The 18,338-nt window shown below is 34.1% G+C and overlaps 1 protein-coding gene across 1 annotated transcript in view; it reads left to right on the top strand.

Moving 5' to 3' along the window:
- Nucleotides 1-18,338, top strand: part of HECTD1 (HECT domain E3 ubiquitin protein ligase 1) — a 71,475-nt gene that overhangs the window by 20,367 nt on the left and 32,770 nt on the right. The window contains exons 8-17 of the mRNA XM_068991580.1: nucleotides 2,200-2,314; nucleotides 2,917-3,091; nucleotides 6,787-6,925; nucleotides 7,107-7,277; nucleotides 11,781-12,003; nucleotides 12,473-12,736; nucleotides 12,852-12,928; nucleotides 15,546-15,680; nucleotides 16,201-16,347; nucleotides 17,295-17,389. Coding sequence (XP_068847681.1) covers nucleotides 2,200-2,314; nucleotides 2,917-3,091; nucleotides 6,787-6,925; nucleotides 7,107-7,277; nucleotides 11,781-12,003; nucleotides 12,473-12,736; nucleotides 12,852-12,928; nucleotides 15,546-15,680; nucleotides 16,201-16,347; nucleotides 17,295-17,389 — 1,541 coding nt within the window. The remainder of the gene's footprint in view (nucleotides 1-2,199; nucleotides 2,315-2,916; nucleotides 3,092-6,786; nucleotides 6,926-7,106; nucleotides 7,278-11,780; nucleotides 12,004-12,472; nucleotides 12,737-12,851; nucleotides 12,929-15,545; nucleotides 15,681-16,200; nucleotides 16,348-17,294; nucleotides 17,390-18,338) is intronic.

The following is an 18,338-nucleotide window of genomic DNA, read 5'->3' as shown; positions in this document are numbered from 1 at the left end:
TATATACTGATCTATACTTTGCTTTTTTCATTTAAAAATAAACATTGTTATTATTTAATTATTGTTTAATGATACACCAGCTTCTCTGGTGACTCAGATGGTAAAGAATCCTCCTGCAGGGAAGGAGACCCAGGTTCTATCCCTGGGGTGGGAAGATCCCTGGAGAAGGGAATGGCTTCCCACTCCAGTATTTTTGCCTGGAGAATCCTACGGACAAGGAGTCTGGTGGGCTACTGTACATGGTGTTGCAAAGAGTTGGACACAACTGAGTGACTAAGTGCATATGCAATACACATTGAGATCTCTCTTTTATTACATCTATATACTTAACCTGTGCAAATGTATTCAACCAGTCAGCTATTGCTGAAAACTGGTTTTTTCCCCTGATAATGAATAGCTTTATACATGTTTCTGTTATTTCTGTTTATCAATATAGCAGATATTCTGTTTGCAGAAGAATCATAATATCTTTGATTCTTACTTTAGCAAAGGACTTTTGTTGCTGTTTAGTTACTCAGTCGTGTTTGACTCTCTAACCATGGACTGCAGGACACCAGGCTTCCCTGTTCTTCACCATCTCCGGAGTTTGCTCAAATCTGTTTTTTACATTTGTTCCTTTATTTTTTAGATTCTTTACATAAGTGAGATCATACAGTATTTATTTTTCTCTGTCCAACTTATTTCACTTAGCGTGATACCCTCAAGGTCCATGCATGTTATCACAAATGGCAAGATTTCATCCTCTTTTATGACTAATATTTCATTGTATATGTATATATACCATGGATCTCAGTTCCCGAACCAGATATCAAACCTGTGTCCCCTGCAATGGAAGTGCAGAATCTTAACCACTGGACTACCAGGGAAGTCCCTTCTAGCATTATCATGGTGATTAGGAAAAAAATACATGAAAAGCACTTAGTATAGTAGTTGGCACATTGTATGTAGACACTTAAATGGTAGCTGCTATTATTGTCATGTTTATGTTGTTAAGAAAATTTTTTGTTAATAACTTAGCCTTCTAGGTGATCTCTTCAAGGTCAACTTCTGTCAGCTTGAATTGGTTAATTTTTAGAGGAAATGATATTTCTAAGGGTAGTAAAAAATTTTATTGAACATTTTTTTAACCCATGCTGGTTTTCTGGTATCTGAGAGGGAGAAAAAGCCAAATGAATTGTATCTAATCTTAACCTATTTTGATTATATATTAGCCCACAATGAACTATAGCTGCCATTACTAATAATGATATAATAGGTACTCATTAAGCACTTATTCTGTGCCAGCCAGGGTCTTAAGCATTTAACATGTTTTATCATTCTTCTGGAGAAGGAAATGGCAACCCACTCCAGTACTCTTTCCTGGAAAATTCCATGGATGCGGGAGCCTGGTAGGCTACAGTCCATGGGGTTATAAAGAGTTGGACACGACTGAACGACTTCACTTTCTTTCTTTCTGTAGTTCCTTGTGGAGAAGGAAGTGTCAACCCACTCCAGTGTTCTTGCCTGTAGAATCCCATGGACAGTGGGGCCTGGTGGGCTGCAGTCTATGGGGTTGCAAAGAGTTGGACACGACTAAGCAGCTAACACACACACATCATTCTTCACAGGTTCTTCTGTTTTTTAATTGATTCCAAGATACTACCTCCCACCATACACATTTCAACATCTTTTAAATAGGAAAGTCTTAGAATTGGTGTTGGCCAGATAGAAGTTACAGCATAGTTATTATTACCTGTCCATGCAACAAAAATTGTGGAATGGATTTTAGTAACTTGGGTGAAAAATCCTGTCTGGCAGGGCACTCTCACAAACTCTGTGTCACTAAACTCATTATGGCAGAGATGACAGCATTCTCTTTATACAGATTGAATACTAGTACCTCTGTTAAAGTAAAGAAATTGAGAGGAGAGGCTTGATGGAGAAGATGACAGGTTCAGATGTGAACATACTTAATTTGAGATGTTAATAAATAACTAAGTGAAATTAATCTATACTTTTTTCAAGATGTAAATAAACAACTTTAGAGTTGTGTGCAAAGGCAGAGATTTGAATTGATAGTCTGCTTGGTTAAGTAATTCTGTAAATCTGCATTATGAAGTATGTGGATGCAGTTGAAGGTTGCAGAACTGTACATTGAAGGTGTCCATTGAAATAAGGTGTTGATCACCAATATCCATATTAAATGCTTTTCTTTTCTAGACTCTCTTACGGCATGGTGCAAATCCAGATCTGAGAGATGAAGATGGGAAAACTCCATTAGATAAAGCCCGGGAAAGGGGCCACAGTGAAGTAGTAGCTATTCTTCAATCTCCAGGTGAGTAGCAGTATCTTTCCTTTTATGCCATCTGCTATTACTTTTCAGCTTCACTTCCATAAAAGTAGCTTTTTGTAGACAAATGAACTCCCTTATATAAGGAAATAATTAAAGTCAAGTGATTTTGTACACATGCTCTTATATTTGATAAACCTATTACAGTGTACTGTTCTATGTTCTTTGAGACTGTGGCTGCATGATTCCAAAAAGACCAAATCACAAGTTTAAGGGTATAGGAATGTCATAAAGAATAGTTGTTTGTTGTGTAGACAAAACACTTTGACCAGACTTTTAAGTTTTCATAAAGTAGATGAATGCAGAGTCTCTGAAACATTTTTGAAATTTTTCATGGGGTTGCAAAGAGTTGGACACGACTGAGCAACTGAACTGAACTGAGAGTGTCCAAATTTATCTCCTTAAGTGGTGATTCAACTCATTGGAGATACTAATGTTCTTTAGTATTTTTATGAACATCTTTGATAGATACAGTATTCTAATTTGATTATTGTTAATTAAGGTAGCTATCATTGAGTACATTTTAATATTTTTTCCCTGAAAATTTTTCCAAAAAGTGTATTTTATTGAACAATATTTGTCTGTAGGTGATTGGATGTGTCCAGTTAATAAAGGGGATGATAAGAAAAAGAAAGATACAAATAAAGATGAAGAAGAATGTAATGAGCCGAAAGGAGATCCAGAAATGGCACCTATATACTTGAAAAGGTTGCTGCCAGTATTTGCACAAACATTTCAACAGACTATGCTGCCTTCAATAAGGTAGTTATTCATACTATTTGTATTTACTAATTATGTAGTTTATCTATCTCCCTTTTCCAGAAGAATGTGACATTGTTTTAATATTGAAAAGGTATGGTAAGAATAAAAATTGGATTGGAGAATTAAATCTTTCCTTCTGATGATCTGACTTAAGAGAAGTAATTTAGAAAATCAAGAAAACTTAACCTAACACAGTTTTTGTAACTCTCTGAATATCAACTCTAGAGAAAAATTTTAAGTACAGCTAACATTTATTGAGCATTATGAAGGCCTTTTTGATAGAGTCACTGTAAGCCTGCCACTAGAGGAGTTAACCAAAGAATTAGGAAGAATTGGCCCTCTTTATCCTTGCAAGCTAATAAGGAAGACATGAGTAATAATATAGAGTGCTAAGTGGTAGATTAAACATGTAAATGGCAACCCACTCCAGTGTTCTTGCCTGGAGAATCCCAGGGACGGGGGAGCCTAGTGGGCTGCCGTCTCTGGGGTCGCAGAGTCGGACACGACTGAAGCGACTTAGCAGTAGCAGCCCTGGGAACATAAATGATTTAACAACTAATTGGCTGGGCAAATTGGAGATTTTATGCAGAAATGAGATTTCAATTTGGGTTTAAAGGCTACTTGGAAGTTTTCTAGGGAGATAGATTTAGAAGGGTCAATGACAAGAATATGTACAAAGGCATGAAGTTATGAGTCGTTTCATCCTGACATGTCCTGGTGGCTCTCCCTCTATGGTATGTCCAAAACCTGCCATGTTTGTCCATCTGTTGCTAATACTCTGGTCCAAAGTACCATAGTCTGTAGTTTGGTTGCTATAGTTGCCTCTTACCTCGTCTTTCTCCTCTTTTTCTGTCTTGTCCCTCTATAGTCTTTTCCTACATATTAGGCTGAATTGATTTTTAAATCATGTCACATCACCTGATGTAAACCCTCCAGTAGCTTCTTCTTGTTTTAGTCACTAAGCCATGTCTGAGAGCTATGTCTCTTCTGCAACCCCACAGACTGTAGCCTGCCAGGCTCCTCTGTCCATGGGATTTTCCAGGGAAAAATACTGAAGTGGGTTTTTCCTTCTCCAGGGATCTTCCCGACCTGGGGATTGAACTTGCATCTCCTGCTTGGCAGGCGGATTCTTTTCCACTGAGCCACTTGGGAAGCCAAGTAGTTTTTAATTGGCCTTAAATAAAACCTAACTCCTTAACACTCAGGCTTGGAAGGTGTCTTGTTTAAGTCCCAATCAGCTCTCTGATCACATATAGTACTATCTAACCCCTAGTCTATTGCACTTAAACTATGCTAACCTTCTTTCTGTTTTTGAAACTTTCTATGTCCATTCTTACCTTGAGACTTTTGCACTTAGCTCACTTTGGTGGAGACTTCTCAGTCTCCGGAGCCTTTGAATGGTGGGTTGCTTCATTCAGGCCTCAGTTCAAATGCTTATGTCCAGTGACAGTTAACCCACCAGATTTAAATTTACCCCTAAGGCATTTTGCATATCAGTCATAATATTTTACTGTCTTCACAGAATCCACACTGTCTGAAATCTTGGTCTTTGAGCTTTTTGTTTCATTCTCTGTCTCTAAAGCTGTGTTTAAGTGATATGAGGCAGTATTTGTCTTTCTCTGGCTTATTCACTTAGCACAATGCCCTTGAGGTCCATCCATGTTGTCACTTAATAGATTTTTTAAAAAATCCATTTGTCAAGTATGGATTCCATACTGATGCACATTCAGTATGTATGAAAATGTTTAGACTCCAGGATCAAAGAATCCCTCTACTGAAGAAATAAAACTGTATAAAAATAATATATAGTATATGAAATAATAATAGTATTAAATATATTAAATAATAATAGTATAAAAATAATACTATTGTATTGATTGAAAAGTCTGTAAACTAAATGCTCACAATTTATATAATACTGTTAAACAGGAAAATTTTATTTTATGTATATTATGCATGGTGAATTGGTTAAGAGATGAGTTTGAGTTGAGGCTCTTTTTTTTTTTTAATATTTATTTATTTATTTGGCTGCATCGGGTCTTGGTTTCGGCACTTGGAATCTTCGATCTTCATTTCAGCATGTGCTATCTTTTAGCTGTGGCATGTGAGATATAGTTCCCTAATCAGGGATTGAACCCCAGCCGCCTGCATTGGGAAGGCAGAGTCTTAGCCATTGGACCACCAGGGAAGTCCCTGAGTTGAGGCTCTTAATTTATTAGCTCTCTGACCTTAGTAGACTTACCTTTCTTTGTGACCTTTTTTTTTTCATCTGTAAAATTGAGCTAATAAAACTGCTTCATAGGGTTTGTTGGGTGGATTAAATGACATGTAAAGTTTTTAAAATACATACAAGTGTTCCTGGCTTATAATGATTGAGCATGATAGTGAGTGATAGTAGCCAGATAGGTGGACAACATGTGAACATTCTTATGTTATTTTAATTGAGATAAATCAAAACATAAAACTATTATTATACATAAATACTGATTTTACAACCATATATACATAGGTATTAACAAACACTGGAAGGAACTGATCCAGTTAGGCCAGTTTGTCCTCCTTTTGCCTACTGTATTCTGTTATGTACTTGAATTTGTAATAAAGGATATTTTAAATTTAAGGAATGCATAGTGTTACGAAATTCACCTTGGGAGAGTTGTGAAATACATGGAGGCCGCATTCTGAGGGAATACCTCTGCGTCACATGCCCCTCTTAGATCTTGGTAGTGATTTTTGCCTCTCCACCCTTCCTGTGGAGGAGTCACTTCAAGGGCATTGATATCTACAGCTTGGTGCTCAGACTATTGCTAGATGCTCAGAAAACGTGTGTTAAATGAATTACTAACTTTTATGTAATAGACCAGTGTGTCATCATTTTAATGTCTGTGTGTGTCTTCTACTTTAAAAGAACAAATTGCTTATTATAAAGTTGAGGTTAGTTTATGTGACATTATTGAGTATCTCCTATGCTCTGAGCAAAGCAGTAGCTAAATAGAAGGGAAAGGAGTCATGCAAGTTGTTAACAATGGGAATATTTGAGGGCATGGGGTTACTAGGGTCTCATTTAGAGAATATAGTTATAATGAACAGTCTTAAGTTTGACAGAGGATGAAAATGCTTGATTAAAAATTTGATTTCAATATAAACCATCAGATGTTTTAAGAGTTTTGTGTTAGGAGTTATAGACACCATTTATCAGTAATGGTACCATTTTTGATTTTCTAAAATTATCATGGAATGTTAGCAATAATGCTGCTTAAATATGACATAGCACATGTAAGTAAATTACAAAAATAATTTGTTTTAATGAGCTCAATTAAGAATAAAAAATGAAATTACCTAAAAAAAAGAATGTGTAACTAGTTTAATATTGTCTTAGTTTGATTTTGTATTAAAAATTTTTTTATTGGAGTATAGTTGATTTACAACGTTGTGTTAGTTTCTGCTGTACAGCAAAGTGAGTCAGTTATATAAACATATATCCACTTTTAAAAAATATTATTTTCCCATATAGGTCATTACATAGTACTGAATAGAGTTCCCTGTACTATTCAGTAGGTTCTTACATTAAGTATATTTTCAGCAGACTGTTTAAAACTTAAATTAGATATTTTAATTTTCATTATTATTATTATTTTTTTAATTTTACGTATCATGGCTACCTAAAAGTCCTTTTTTTTTTTTTACTTTTCAAGGAAAGCAAGTCTTGCTCTGATTCGAAAAATGATTCATTTTTGCTCTGAAGCACTCTTAAAAGAAGTTTGTGATTCTGATGTTGGTCACAATTTGCCTACAATACTAGTGGAAATAACTGCAACTGTTCTTGATCAAGAGGTAAGTTTATTGTCATTTTTTGAAACATCTATAGTTTTAATTTCATTAACTAGTAGTAAAATCAGTTGCATCCTAATTTAATTAAATCATTTTGTCTGTGCATATGAGTGCATTTGCCTATTCCATGCTGCTAAACTTATTTTTACCATTTTCTTTTAATTTCCTTCTTTTTTCTCCCCAGGATGATGATGATGGCCACTTGCTGGCTTTGCAAATCATAAGGGATTTAGTAGATAAAGGTGGCGATATATTTTTGGATCAGCTAGCCAGACTTGGTGTTATTAGCAAAGTGTCCACTTTGGCAGGTCCTTCCTCTGATGATGAGAATGAAGAGGAATCAAAACCAGAAAAAGTGAGTGGTGTTGATTGCAATGGTATCTATCAGGAATAGGGTTTCTTTTGGAGAAATCTAGTTCCAATCATGACGGGTTTTGACAATTTGACAAAATAATGGCAATATGGAGTCATACTGTAGTTTTTAAAAATTTGGTCACTTTTCTTTTAAAATGTATCATGGATAAACCTTAAAACTTGCAAAAAAAGTTGCGTATAAAGAATATCAGGACATTCTCTATCCAAAATCACTAATTACTGACATTTTGCCCCATTTGCTTAATTACTTACAAAGACAATGTGTGTGCATGCTCATTTAAAATATATTATTTGAGGGAATTTTGTGGTGGTCTAATGGTTGGGACTCTGCATTTTCACTACCTAGTGCTGCGTTCAATTCCTGGTCGGGGAACTAAGATCCCACAAGCCTCTCAGCATGGCCAGAAATAAAAAGATAGAATAAAATAAAATATATTGTTTAAGAGAAATAGGATACATTGTGTCCCTTTTTATACCTAAATTCTTCACCATAAAACCAGGACATTGTCTTATATAATCCTAGTATAGTTACCAAAATCAGGAAATTTAATATTTATTAAAAAAACTATCTAATCCAGAGACTTATTCCAATTTTCTGTTGTCTCTAATAGCAAACCCTGCCTGTGCCTACAACCTTCCTACCTCTCCACCTCACACTTGCAGAATCCAGCCCAGGAGCACATTGCATTTAGTCATCATGTTGCTCCATTTCTCAGCTTTCTCTTGTATAGCCCTGGCATGTTTCTGAAGAGGAGAGATCCCTTAATTTGGACAGTGATCCTTACATTGTGTTTGTGCCATGTTTCTTCATGACTTGATTCAAAACACAACGTGTTTTTAGCAGAAAGACTATAGTGGTGATGTTACGGCGATTTTGGTGTAAAACCTGCCTTCTAAGAGGCGTATGATGTCTGTTTGCTCTCCTGCTGATAGTTAACTTGGATCAGTTTATCATGTCTGCCTCTGCCAGGTTTCTGTATTGTAAAGATACTTTTTCCTTTTGCAGTTAGTAATTTATGAGGAGATAATTTTGAGACTGTGGAGATATGCTGTTTCTCATTAAACTTTTATCCACTGGTTTCAGTACCTATTGGATAATTCTTGCTTTAGATTGCATGTCAAAAAATGCGCTTTATCTGTCTCCACCGAGTGCCGGCAAGGGTTAAATCCTGGCATTTAGTGAATGCTTCCTAAGTATTAGCGACTGAGTAATACTATTTTTGAGAGAATGATAGAGTATGGTTTGTAGTTGCAGAATCCTTCCTGGTTAAGGATGAATGTGTATATTTCCTAAATTACTGGACATTTAACATAAACCAAATAAGTGTTATCTGGGTTCATCCCCTTGGAATTCTTTCAAGAGATAGGTTACAGATTCCATCAGTCTTTGTAGAAATTAACAAGCAAATTCTACATTTATATGAAGATTATAGGAACCTGGAATAGCCAAAGCATCCTTTGAAAGAAAGCTGTAGTAACTAAGAAAGTGTGCTAGTGGTGTAAAAATAGATTAATGACCCACACATATATGGTCAATTGTTCAAATAAGTGCTAAGGTAAATCAGTCAGGAAAGGGTGATCTAAAAAATTATGCTTGAACAAGTGGATAACATATGCAGAAATATGAAATCTCGCTCCTTTTAACAGAGAATAAATTGTGAACTAACATTTGTGGGCTAAAATTGTAAGGTTTCTAGAGGAAAAAGAAGAAAATCTTAGTGACCTTGAGTCTGCCAGAGGTTTTTTAGATAGGGCATTAAAAGATTATATTATAAAAGAAGAACAACAACAAAAATCAGTAAATTGTTTTCATTAAAATTAAGCTTTTATTCTTCAAAATACATTACTTAGAAAATGGCACGACAAGGCAGAAAATTCTTTGAGATTTTACTTGTCTGAAAATATCTTTTTTTTTTTTTTTTTTGGCCATGCTGCATGGCTTGTGGGATCTTAGTTCCCCAATCAGGGAGCAAACCTGTGCCCCCTGTCGTGGCAGCTTGGAGTCCTAACCACTGGACTGCTTTGGCCCCCCTGTTTTTTTCGGCTGTACTGAATCTTTGTGGCTATGCACATGGTCTTTTCTAGTTGGAGTATAGGGGCTTCTTTTCCATATGTGGTCTTCTCATTGCAAAGACTTCTCTTATTGTAGAGCACGGGCTCTCGGGTTTGTGGGTTCAGCAGTTATGGTGAACGGACTTAGTTGCACTGTCTTCCCGGACCAGGGTTCATACCTATGTCCCCTGCATTGGCAGGTGGATTCTTAACCACTGGACTACCAGAGAAGTCCTGGCCTTGATTTTTAATGGACATTTTCAGTGCCTGCAGGGATTCTTGGCCAGCCTTTTTTTAGTACTTGAAGAGATACCCCATTGTCACTGGATGTGCTTAGTGTTATATACTGTTAAGTTTGCCTTATTTTTTCATCTTGTTCCTTTGTGTATATTGAATCTTTTCTTTCTCTGGCTATTCTTAAGACTTTATAACTTGTTTTTAGCAATTTGTCTTTCATGTGTTTAGCTGTGTTTCAGAGAAGACAGTGGCACCCCACTCCAGTACTCTTGTCTGGAAAGTCCCATGGACAGAGGAGCCTGGTAGGCTGCAGTCCATGGGGTCACTAAGAGTCAGACACAACTGAGTGTCTTCACTTTCACTTTTCACTTTCATGCATTGGAGAAGGAAATGTCAACCCACTCCAGTGTTCTTGCCTGGAGAATCCCAGGGACGGGGGAGCCTGGTGGGCTGCTGTCTATGGGGTCACACAGAGTCAGACACGACTGAAGTCACTTAGCAGCGGCAGCAGCTATGTTTAGCTTGTATGTGTGCATGCACATGTGGGGGTCTGCCCCGGCTCAGGATTATTTAATTTTCTCTGCTCTGTGGGCTTACAGTTATCATCAGATTTGGAAAAAGTCTCAACTATTGGTATGAAGATTTTCCATTTTGGCTGTTTGGAATGCAAATGTATGATCATCATGTGTGACTTCTGAATTTTCCAGCTTATCGTTTTCAAATCATTCTTTGCCCAGTCTTATGTGTAACATCACCTATACACAGGTGGTCTGATACTCAGTAGAGATGTCCTGGAGACCACTTTGCACATTTCTAGAGGTCTTTTTTGCTTGACTCCCTGATCCTGAACTCATCTACCATGCGTATTCCATTTGCCTTAATCTCTTCAAAGACAGATTTCCTTACACTGCTTTACTTTTGTGTTCCCTTTTCTTAAGACTTTAACCAGAAAAACTGTCTGAGCCTAAGAGGCTTACCTTAGGCTTAATTGTTTCTGTTTTCTAGAGATCACGCAGTCCTGTGTTGCTTGTTGTCCGGTATCTGAAAACACTTTTTCATATATTTTCTCTGGTTTTTAATTTGTTTACAATGGATAGTCAAGCCTTAATCTTTATTAATCTCTCATGGTCTGGAGCACAAGTACTTACATTAGAGAAATTTATAATCCATATTTTGCAATCTTATTTTAGTGTTATAAACTACTACTACTTCAGGGAAGAAACATGTGAAAGATGCATTAAATTTTTAAAAAATATTTATTTATTTGGCTGTGTCAGGTCTTCATTATGGCACACTGGCTCTTCGTTGCATCATGCAGGATCTTTCATTGAGGTGCATGTACTTTAGTTGAGGTGCTCACACTCTGTAGCATGGAGGCTCAGTAGCTGTGGCATGGGCTTAGTTGCTCCATGCCATGGGGGATCCTAGTTCCCCAGTCAGGGATGGAACCAAATTCCCTGCATTGGAAGGCAGATTCTTAACCACTGGACCATCAGGGAAGTCCCTTCAAGTTTTTTAAAGTATAATAAGTCTATAAAAGTTTAAAAATACTTTACCTATACATGCATACATGTACACACTTGCCAAGATCATATGTTGATGATGAATATTCTTAATATTTAATTGTTATCAACAAAATCAAAACTTTTAGGATGCCAGGCTAGTCAAACAATGTTTACAAATTATTTTTTTTTAAACGTGTTATAACTAACATTTTTATCATTATAGGAATGATCCAGTACATTTGATTCACTTGGCTAAGGGTGGGGCCTTACAGTTTACTGATAAAACACATCTCTGATGGTTCTTTTACACTGCTAGGTTTGGATACCATTGATTTAGTGTAAATATCCATGTTTTTACAAATAATCTCTTAGGCCCAGGGATACGATGAGTTTATCAAGTCATAGTTAGTTAGGTAATTGTGTTTAGAGTTAATCCATTTGTTTTCTTTACCTATATACCTGGAAATGTCATAACTTAGGTCATGTGAATTTCTTAACCATTTTTAAGACAGACTTGTAAGATGATAATTAGTTGAATCATAATACACATTAAACTATAGGCAGATGAATATTATATTTAGGATGTTTTAATTCTAAATTTGATTCATGGTCATGTTTTTATAAATACTTACAAATATTTGAAATATAAATTATTTTCCACATTTCATTGAATAATTTTACACATTCAGGAAGATGAACCACAGGAAGATGCTAAAGAGTTGCAGCAAGGTAAACCATATCATTGGAGAGATTGGTCCATCATCAGGGGAAGGGACTGCTTGTATATATGGAGCGATGCAGCAGCCTTGGAGTTGTCTAATGGCAGTAATGGATGGTTTAGATTCATCTTGGATGGAAAGCTAGCCACCATGTATTCAAGTGGTAGTCCCGAAGGTGGATCGGATAGTTCAGGTAAGATTTTGTTTCTACAAAATCCCTTTACTAGTTTCTGTAATTTTGATAATTAGTTTTTCTGCTCATTTCTGCCACCATTGTCAAAGCAGTAGCATATCCTTGATGATCATATGGCCCTTTCTTTAATATCACCATAGAAAGTGATTGTACCATGAAAGCATTTCATGTCTTTCTGTTGTATGAGACAAGGATTACTCTCACCATGCTTTTCTGTAAAGGTGCCTCTTATCATGCAATAATGAATTGCACATGTTTGATGCTGTCTCAAATTGTATATTATCCCAAAAGCCAGAGGATTGTTTTTATGCCTGAACCTAAATAATAGCAAATCAGTGAGAGTATATCAAAGAACAAAACTTGAGTGAATTTTTTTTTAATAAAACTGATATTCCAGTAGGTAGTTTCATTTTTTTAATGGTATATTTGAAAGGAATGAAGTTTTAAAACAAACATTTTGTCTTTATAGAAAGTAGAAGTGAATTCTTAGAGAAGTTACAAAGAGCACGAGGCCAAGTAAAGCCATCTACTTCAAGTCAACCTATACTCTCAGCACCAGGACCCACTAAACTCACTGTAGGGAATTGGTCACTAACATGTTTGAAAGAAGGAGAAATTGCTATTCATAACTCAGATGGCCAGCAGGCAACAGTACTGAAAGAAGATTTACCTGGATTTGTGTTTGAATCTAATAGAGGAACCAGGCATTCATTTACTGCAGAAACTTCTTTGGGTAAGTATGTAGGTATGTCAGTTTAGCAGAATAAGAATGAATGAATATGTTAAATTGCACATAAATTGTTAAATTTCACAAAATACATTCTGTAAAATGTCTTTTTCTTTTTAAGGTTCAGAATTTGTGACTGGCTGGACTGGCAAAAGAGGAAGAAAACTAAAATCTAAATTAGAAAAAACTAAGCAAAAGGTAAATTTGTGGAATTTGATTTGTTTTGTCTTTTACACGGACATAGGGTTTTAGAGGTAGATTATTGGCAGTTCAGATACTGAGGCATATAACATAGGCTACCCTAGTCTAATGTATTTTTAGTTTTCCTTTTTCAGTGCTCATTATCTCACTTTTCATAATATGTATACATTTAGTTATTTTGTCTATACACTAAACATCAATATTAAAAGAAATAAAATTGATGAGATAAAGAATAAAATCTAAATTATTTTAAAATCATCTTGAGTTTTTAATGTCACCAAAGCTTTAAACTTATGCTTTAATTAATGATAGTGGTATTTTTAGTGATACAGGGAGATTGAATATGCATTATTATATTTCCTAATCCTGATTAAATACTTTGTGATAAAGCAGTTTGAATTCCTGGATCTAGACCCAGATAGTTTGATACTTAGTTTAATGGCCATCTTAGATGAAGTCACCTCTCAAAAAGATACAGAAGGAAATGTTATTGACTCATATTACTAATTTTTAAATTCTGTCCATTTAGTATACATTTTTAAATAAATCCATTATGTTTCCATCTGTCATATTAATTGCTGAGTTTTTTTATTTTAAAAAAAGAAAGTAAAATTTCATAGTTAGATTCATTATCTTCTGATGAAACATTTTTATTTTACATATAATAATGATACAGTTTTTTCATACAGTATGTAAAGAATGCCTTTGAGTGATTGAGATGGGAGGGTACTTGTGTTTGCATGGCTTTGGCCATAGAAATAGTAGTAAGGGATTTTACTAGAAGCACTATATATGATTTATGAAGGCATTACTTATTACATATAATAATTTCCAGTTGTAAATGTAGACTCTGAAGCTACAGATTCCTTCTAATTCAGGATATCTTAAGGGCATTTGAGGAAAAAATATCTCAATTGAAGGTAGCCATTATATGGTAAAAGGAATTTGGACTAAATACAATTTACTTTTTTCATGGTAGTTATGTTCTGTAAAGTTTCTGTGAATTGCTTCTTGGAGAAATAACAGGTGTAGGTTCCTGTGAGGCTGTGGTCACACTTTTTAAGTTTTTGCTGCACTGTATACACATGCCCACAAATAACTGTGAAAAGTGCTACAAGTATTGATTTGTGGATTACAAATAAATTTGAGTGACTAGTTGATTTCACAGGTATGAAATTCTCAAATGATGAAGCTCAACTCTTAAATTCTTTATAAACTACCACTCAGCTATCTCAGGAGCTTTTTGGAATAAAATATGAAAGTGTTAGTTGCTCAGTTGTGTCTGACTCTTTGCGACTTACAGACTGTAGCCTGCCAGGCTCCTCTGTCCATGGAATTTTCCAAGTGAGAATATTGGAGTGTGTTGCCATTCCCGTCTCCATGGGATCTTCTCAACCCAGGGATTGAACCTGGGTTTCCTGCATTGCAGGCAGATTCTTTACCGTCTGAGCCACCAGGAAATTATAATAACCACCCAAATCTAGATTAACTCACAGGGAAATGAGCTTTATAATACAAAAGAAAAGTAAATCAAAGAGAGCATAGTCTCAGTCCTCTAATTTAATTTTCTTAAAAAAAATACAATTATTCATTCAGTTTCTTGAAATCAGTAGTAACTCAGTGATCATGTGGTTATTCTTGTGTGCGTGAAAGCTGTATGTGTCAAAATATACTAACTTTAGGTAAAAATATTTTTATTATAAAGTAATAGATAAAATATAAAAAATAATTTTGTATACACACAGTTTTAACCTGTTTTTATTTCTTAATACTATTTATAAAGGAATAGTTTCTTCACTGTTGCCCGATATTCAGAACTTACTTACCTTTTAATTCTGAGAGGCATACTAAAATAGAATAGTAACATATTATTATTTCATGTAGAGAGCAAAATTTTTTTATTAACATTACAGCTATGCTAGGTTAGTTTGTGATATAAATGAAATTGTAATAAATCATAAAAACAGTGTTATGTACAAAATTTCATCAGACCGAAGCCTTGGACATGTGTGGGTTTCTCTCTTAAATAATATTACTTTAATTTAAACGAGAGCTAATTAGTGCCCAAAATGACAATAGTCATTCTTGCTCTTGATGTAATATATAAATACATGAGCATCATATTTTGTGTGAATAATATAATGTAAATAGAAGAAAGACATATCAAGTTAAAATATACCCTGGAATGTTAAAAGGTTCAACTTCAGTTGATGGAATTATAGATGGCTTAATTTTCTTTTCTTTTTTCTTGCCTTTATTTTTGCTTATTTGTATTTTCTTATTGGTTGACTATCAAACAGATTGTTAAAAAAGAGCAGAGTTACCTTTTATAGCTTTAATTTTATTTAAATGAAATAAGCGTGTATTTAGTATATGAACATAAAGTTTGAATAACCAAAAATTAAAACTATATGTTCTTTGAGTTGTCTAAAATCTGCTAGAGTGGTTTTTTAACCGTTAAATCTTTTTGATGTACATGCATAGAAGTAGTAACATTTTTGCATCTTGAAACTGGCCAAACATCTTAACTTTAAAGGTTATATATTTAAAAGGAAGATTTGGTAAAATTATTAATTGTAGTAAAAGTTCACATTTACTATTTTTATTTTGGTAGGTACGAACTATGGCTCGAGATTTATATGACGACCACTTTAAAGCTGTTGAAAGCATGCCTCGTGGAGTAGTGGTAACACTCAGAAACATAGCAACTCAGTTAGAGTCATCTTGGGAACTTCATACAAATAGACAGGTATGTTAGCCTGTAGATTTTATGACAGGTAGTGATCTTAATTTTTCTTCTTTATCCTTACTATTCCAGATATTAATTAGGGAGTCAGCAAATTATCACCCATGGGTTAAATTTTGTATGGTTTTGTTTCTAAATGGTTGAACACATACTAAAAATAAGAACAATATTTCATGATTTCTGAAAATTATATGAATATGTAAAATTGTTGTTCTGTAGTAGTTTTATTGCACACAGCCACATTCATTTATTTCCCGTTGTCTGTAACTGCTATAGTGGCTACAATGACAGAGTTAAACAGGTGTGACCAAAATACGTGGCCTGTGAAGCCTGAGATATTTATAATCAGCCCTTTACAAACAAGGTTGCCAAGTGTGGTAGAGAAAATTTGCATTAATAATTTGAATTTCTTAATCTTGTTTAATGTCTAATTTCATGGTAATTGATGTTCTGATAAATTAAGTATATTAAGACCTGTTGGTTTTTATCATCATCCTTATTTAAAATTTCCTTTTTTTTTCAGTGTATTGAGAGTGAGAACACTTGGAGAGATTTAATGAAGACAGCTTTAGAAAATCTGATTGTACTTTTGAAGGATGAAAACACAATTTCGCCATATGAGATGTGCAGTAGTGGCTTGGTGCAAGCGCTTCTTACTGTTTTAAACAATGTAAGTAGTACAGAATCAAGTGTATAATTAGAAAATTATTTGTAGCTACACTTTTGACAGAGCAAGGTTTGCTTTATTTTGTCAAGGAGTATTAAAAACTGTAGTAAACGTTAACATCTATAATTTCTCCAGCCATTAAGTTTTATCAGTAGTTTGAGCCAGTTGAATTAAACAATTGAGTTTAGATTTTTTTCAGTTACCTGATTATAATTTATTCAAGATTTGTTTGTAAAAAACGCTTTAACATTATTCACTGCTCTGATTTCCTCATAACTTTTGTAAAACAGAGTTAGTCTGTAGGCCTTTTTAAATACCTAAAATATTTGGATAAGATTAAGTTATGAGCAATGACAATTTAGGAAGTTCATGTGAATATTTGACAGGTATCAATATTTATCAGTAGCCTTATATTTCCCTTCAGTTTAGTCTGTGTTAATCTCTTTATTGTGATTAATTTTTTTCCTTTATTAAAATTATCTTGATGTATCATCACTTTATATGATTTAATAATGTCTATGAAATCATTTTTTTATATACCAGTCATATTTTTTCTAATACTAATTAATGTAAATAGTACAATTAAAATGTTCATAAATAATCTGAAAGTAGCTTGTATACACTTTGAGGAAAGGAATGTAATTGCTGTCCATTATAACATTGAAGATATTGGAGAAGGAAATGGCAACCCACTCCAGGGTTCTTGCCTAGAGAATCCCAGGGATGGGGGAGCCTGGTGGGCTGCTGTCTATGGGGTCGCACAGAGCTGGACATGACTGAAGTGACTTAGCAGCAGCAGCAACTGGTCATATAGTAAAAAATTTTAATTGAAAGAAAATAATGATTTCCCTTAGATTGTATTGATAATTTTGTAATGTATATTAATATTCATCTTTGGTATTTTTTTATTAATTTCAATATCAGCCATAAAACTTTTTTTTTTTTTTAAGAGCATGGATTTAGATATGAAACAAGATTGTAGTCAACTGGTAGAAAGAATAAATGTTTTTAAAACAGCCTTTAGTGAAAATGAAGATGACGAAAGGTAAGTCCCCAAATTTCTTCTAATTTCATGTTTAAAGTGTTTGTAAATTGATAGGTTTCCTTTGAAATAGTCTATTATAGTGTTCATATACAAAGTAGGTACTTTTTTATTCAGTACAAGAGTAGCTTATAAATATATAAAAAGAAAGATTTTTAAAAAGTATTTTTTAATTTCATGGAATAAAAGAAAAAAATCCATATCTGCTGTGAATGCAGCTGACCACTTATTTAAATTAGATAATCTTTAAGATACAACCAGACATCTAAACACTGATTACATATTTGATGATATTAAGTAGTAAGTACTCATTCCTTTTAGGTGTGGTGATGATATGATTTTATTGTTTAAAACTTCTGTAGAGGTACATACTCAAGAGTATTTCTCTGTGAAATGCTTTGACATTTTCTTCAAAATACATGGAAAGGGGCGAAATGATTGGGGATATAGCTAGAAATCAATTGGCCATTAATAGGTAACTTGAGCTGGGTTGTGAGTTGATAGAGGTTCATTTTATGATTTAATTTACTTTTGAATGTGATTGAATTTTTAAAGTAATGAATGAAATTCAATTCCATTAATTTTAAAAACCATTTTAAATGAGTGTGTATTATATGAATATATAATCATTTATTGAAACATTAGTCTATTAAACATATTAACTCTTTGCAAATTATTGCTAATACTGAAATATACTTGTCTTGGTGGAAATGTTTTTTTATATAAATTGCTTTAAATAGTTTTAGTGAGTTGATGATTTTTAAAACTTCTTGATATAACTTGTCATGTTATTTGCCAGAAATATTTTACCAGTGTTGCCTTGCTAACAATACCATCATTTTCTAAACTTCACTGCTTTATATATTCTGTTATATGTATCAAATATTATATAATGAAATTGTTTAAACTTTAAAAAATAAAATACACGTTAAATTATGCATTACTTTGAAAG

Source organism: Capricornis sumatraensis, chromosome 19 (genome assembly GCF_032405125.1).
Source record: "Capricornis sumatraensis isolate serow.1 chromosome 19, serow.2, whole genome shotgun sequence".
Taxonomy (NCBI): Eukaryota; Metazoa; Chordata; class Mammalia; order Artiodactyla; family Bovidae; genus Capricornis; species Capricornis sumatraensis.
Note: the sequence above shows the minus strand (reverse complement) of the source record. Positions and strands in the feature narration are given on the sequence as shown.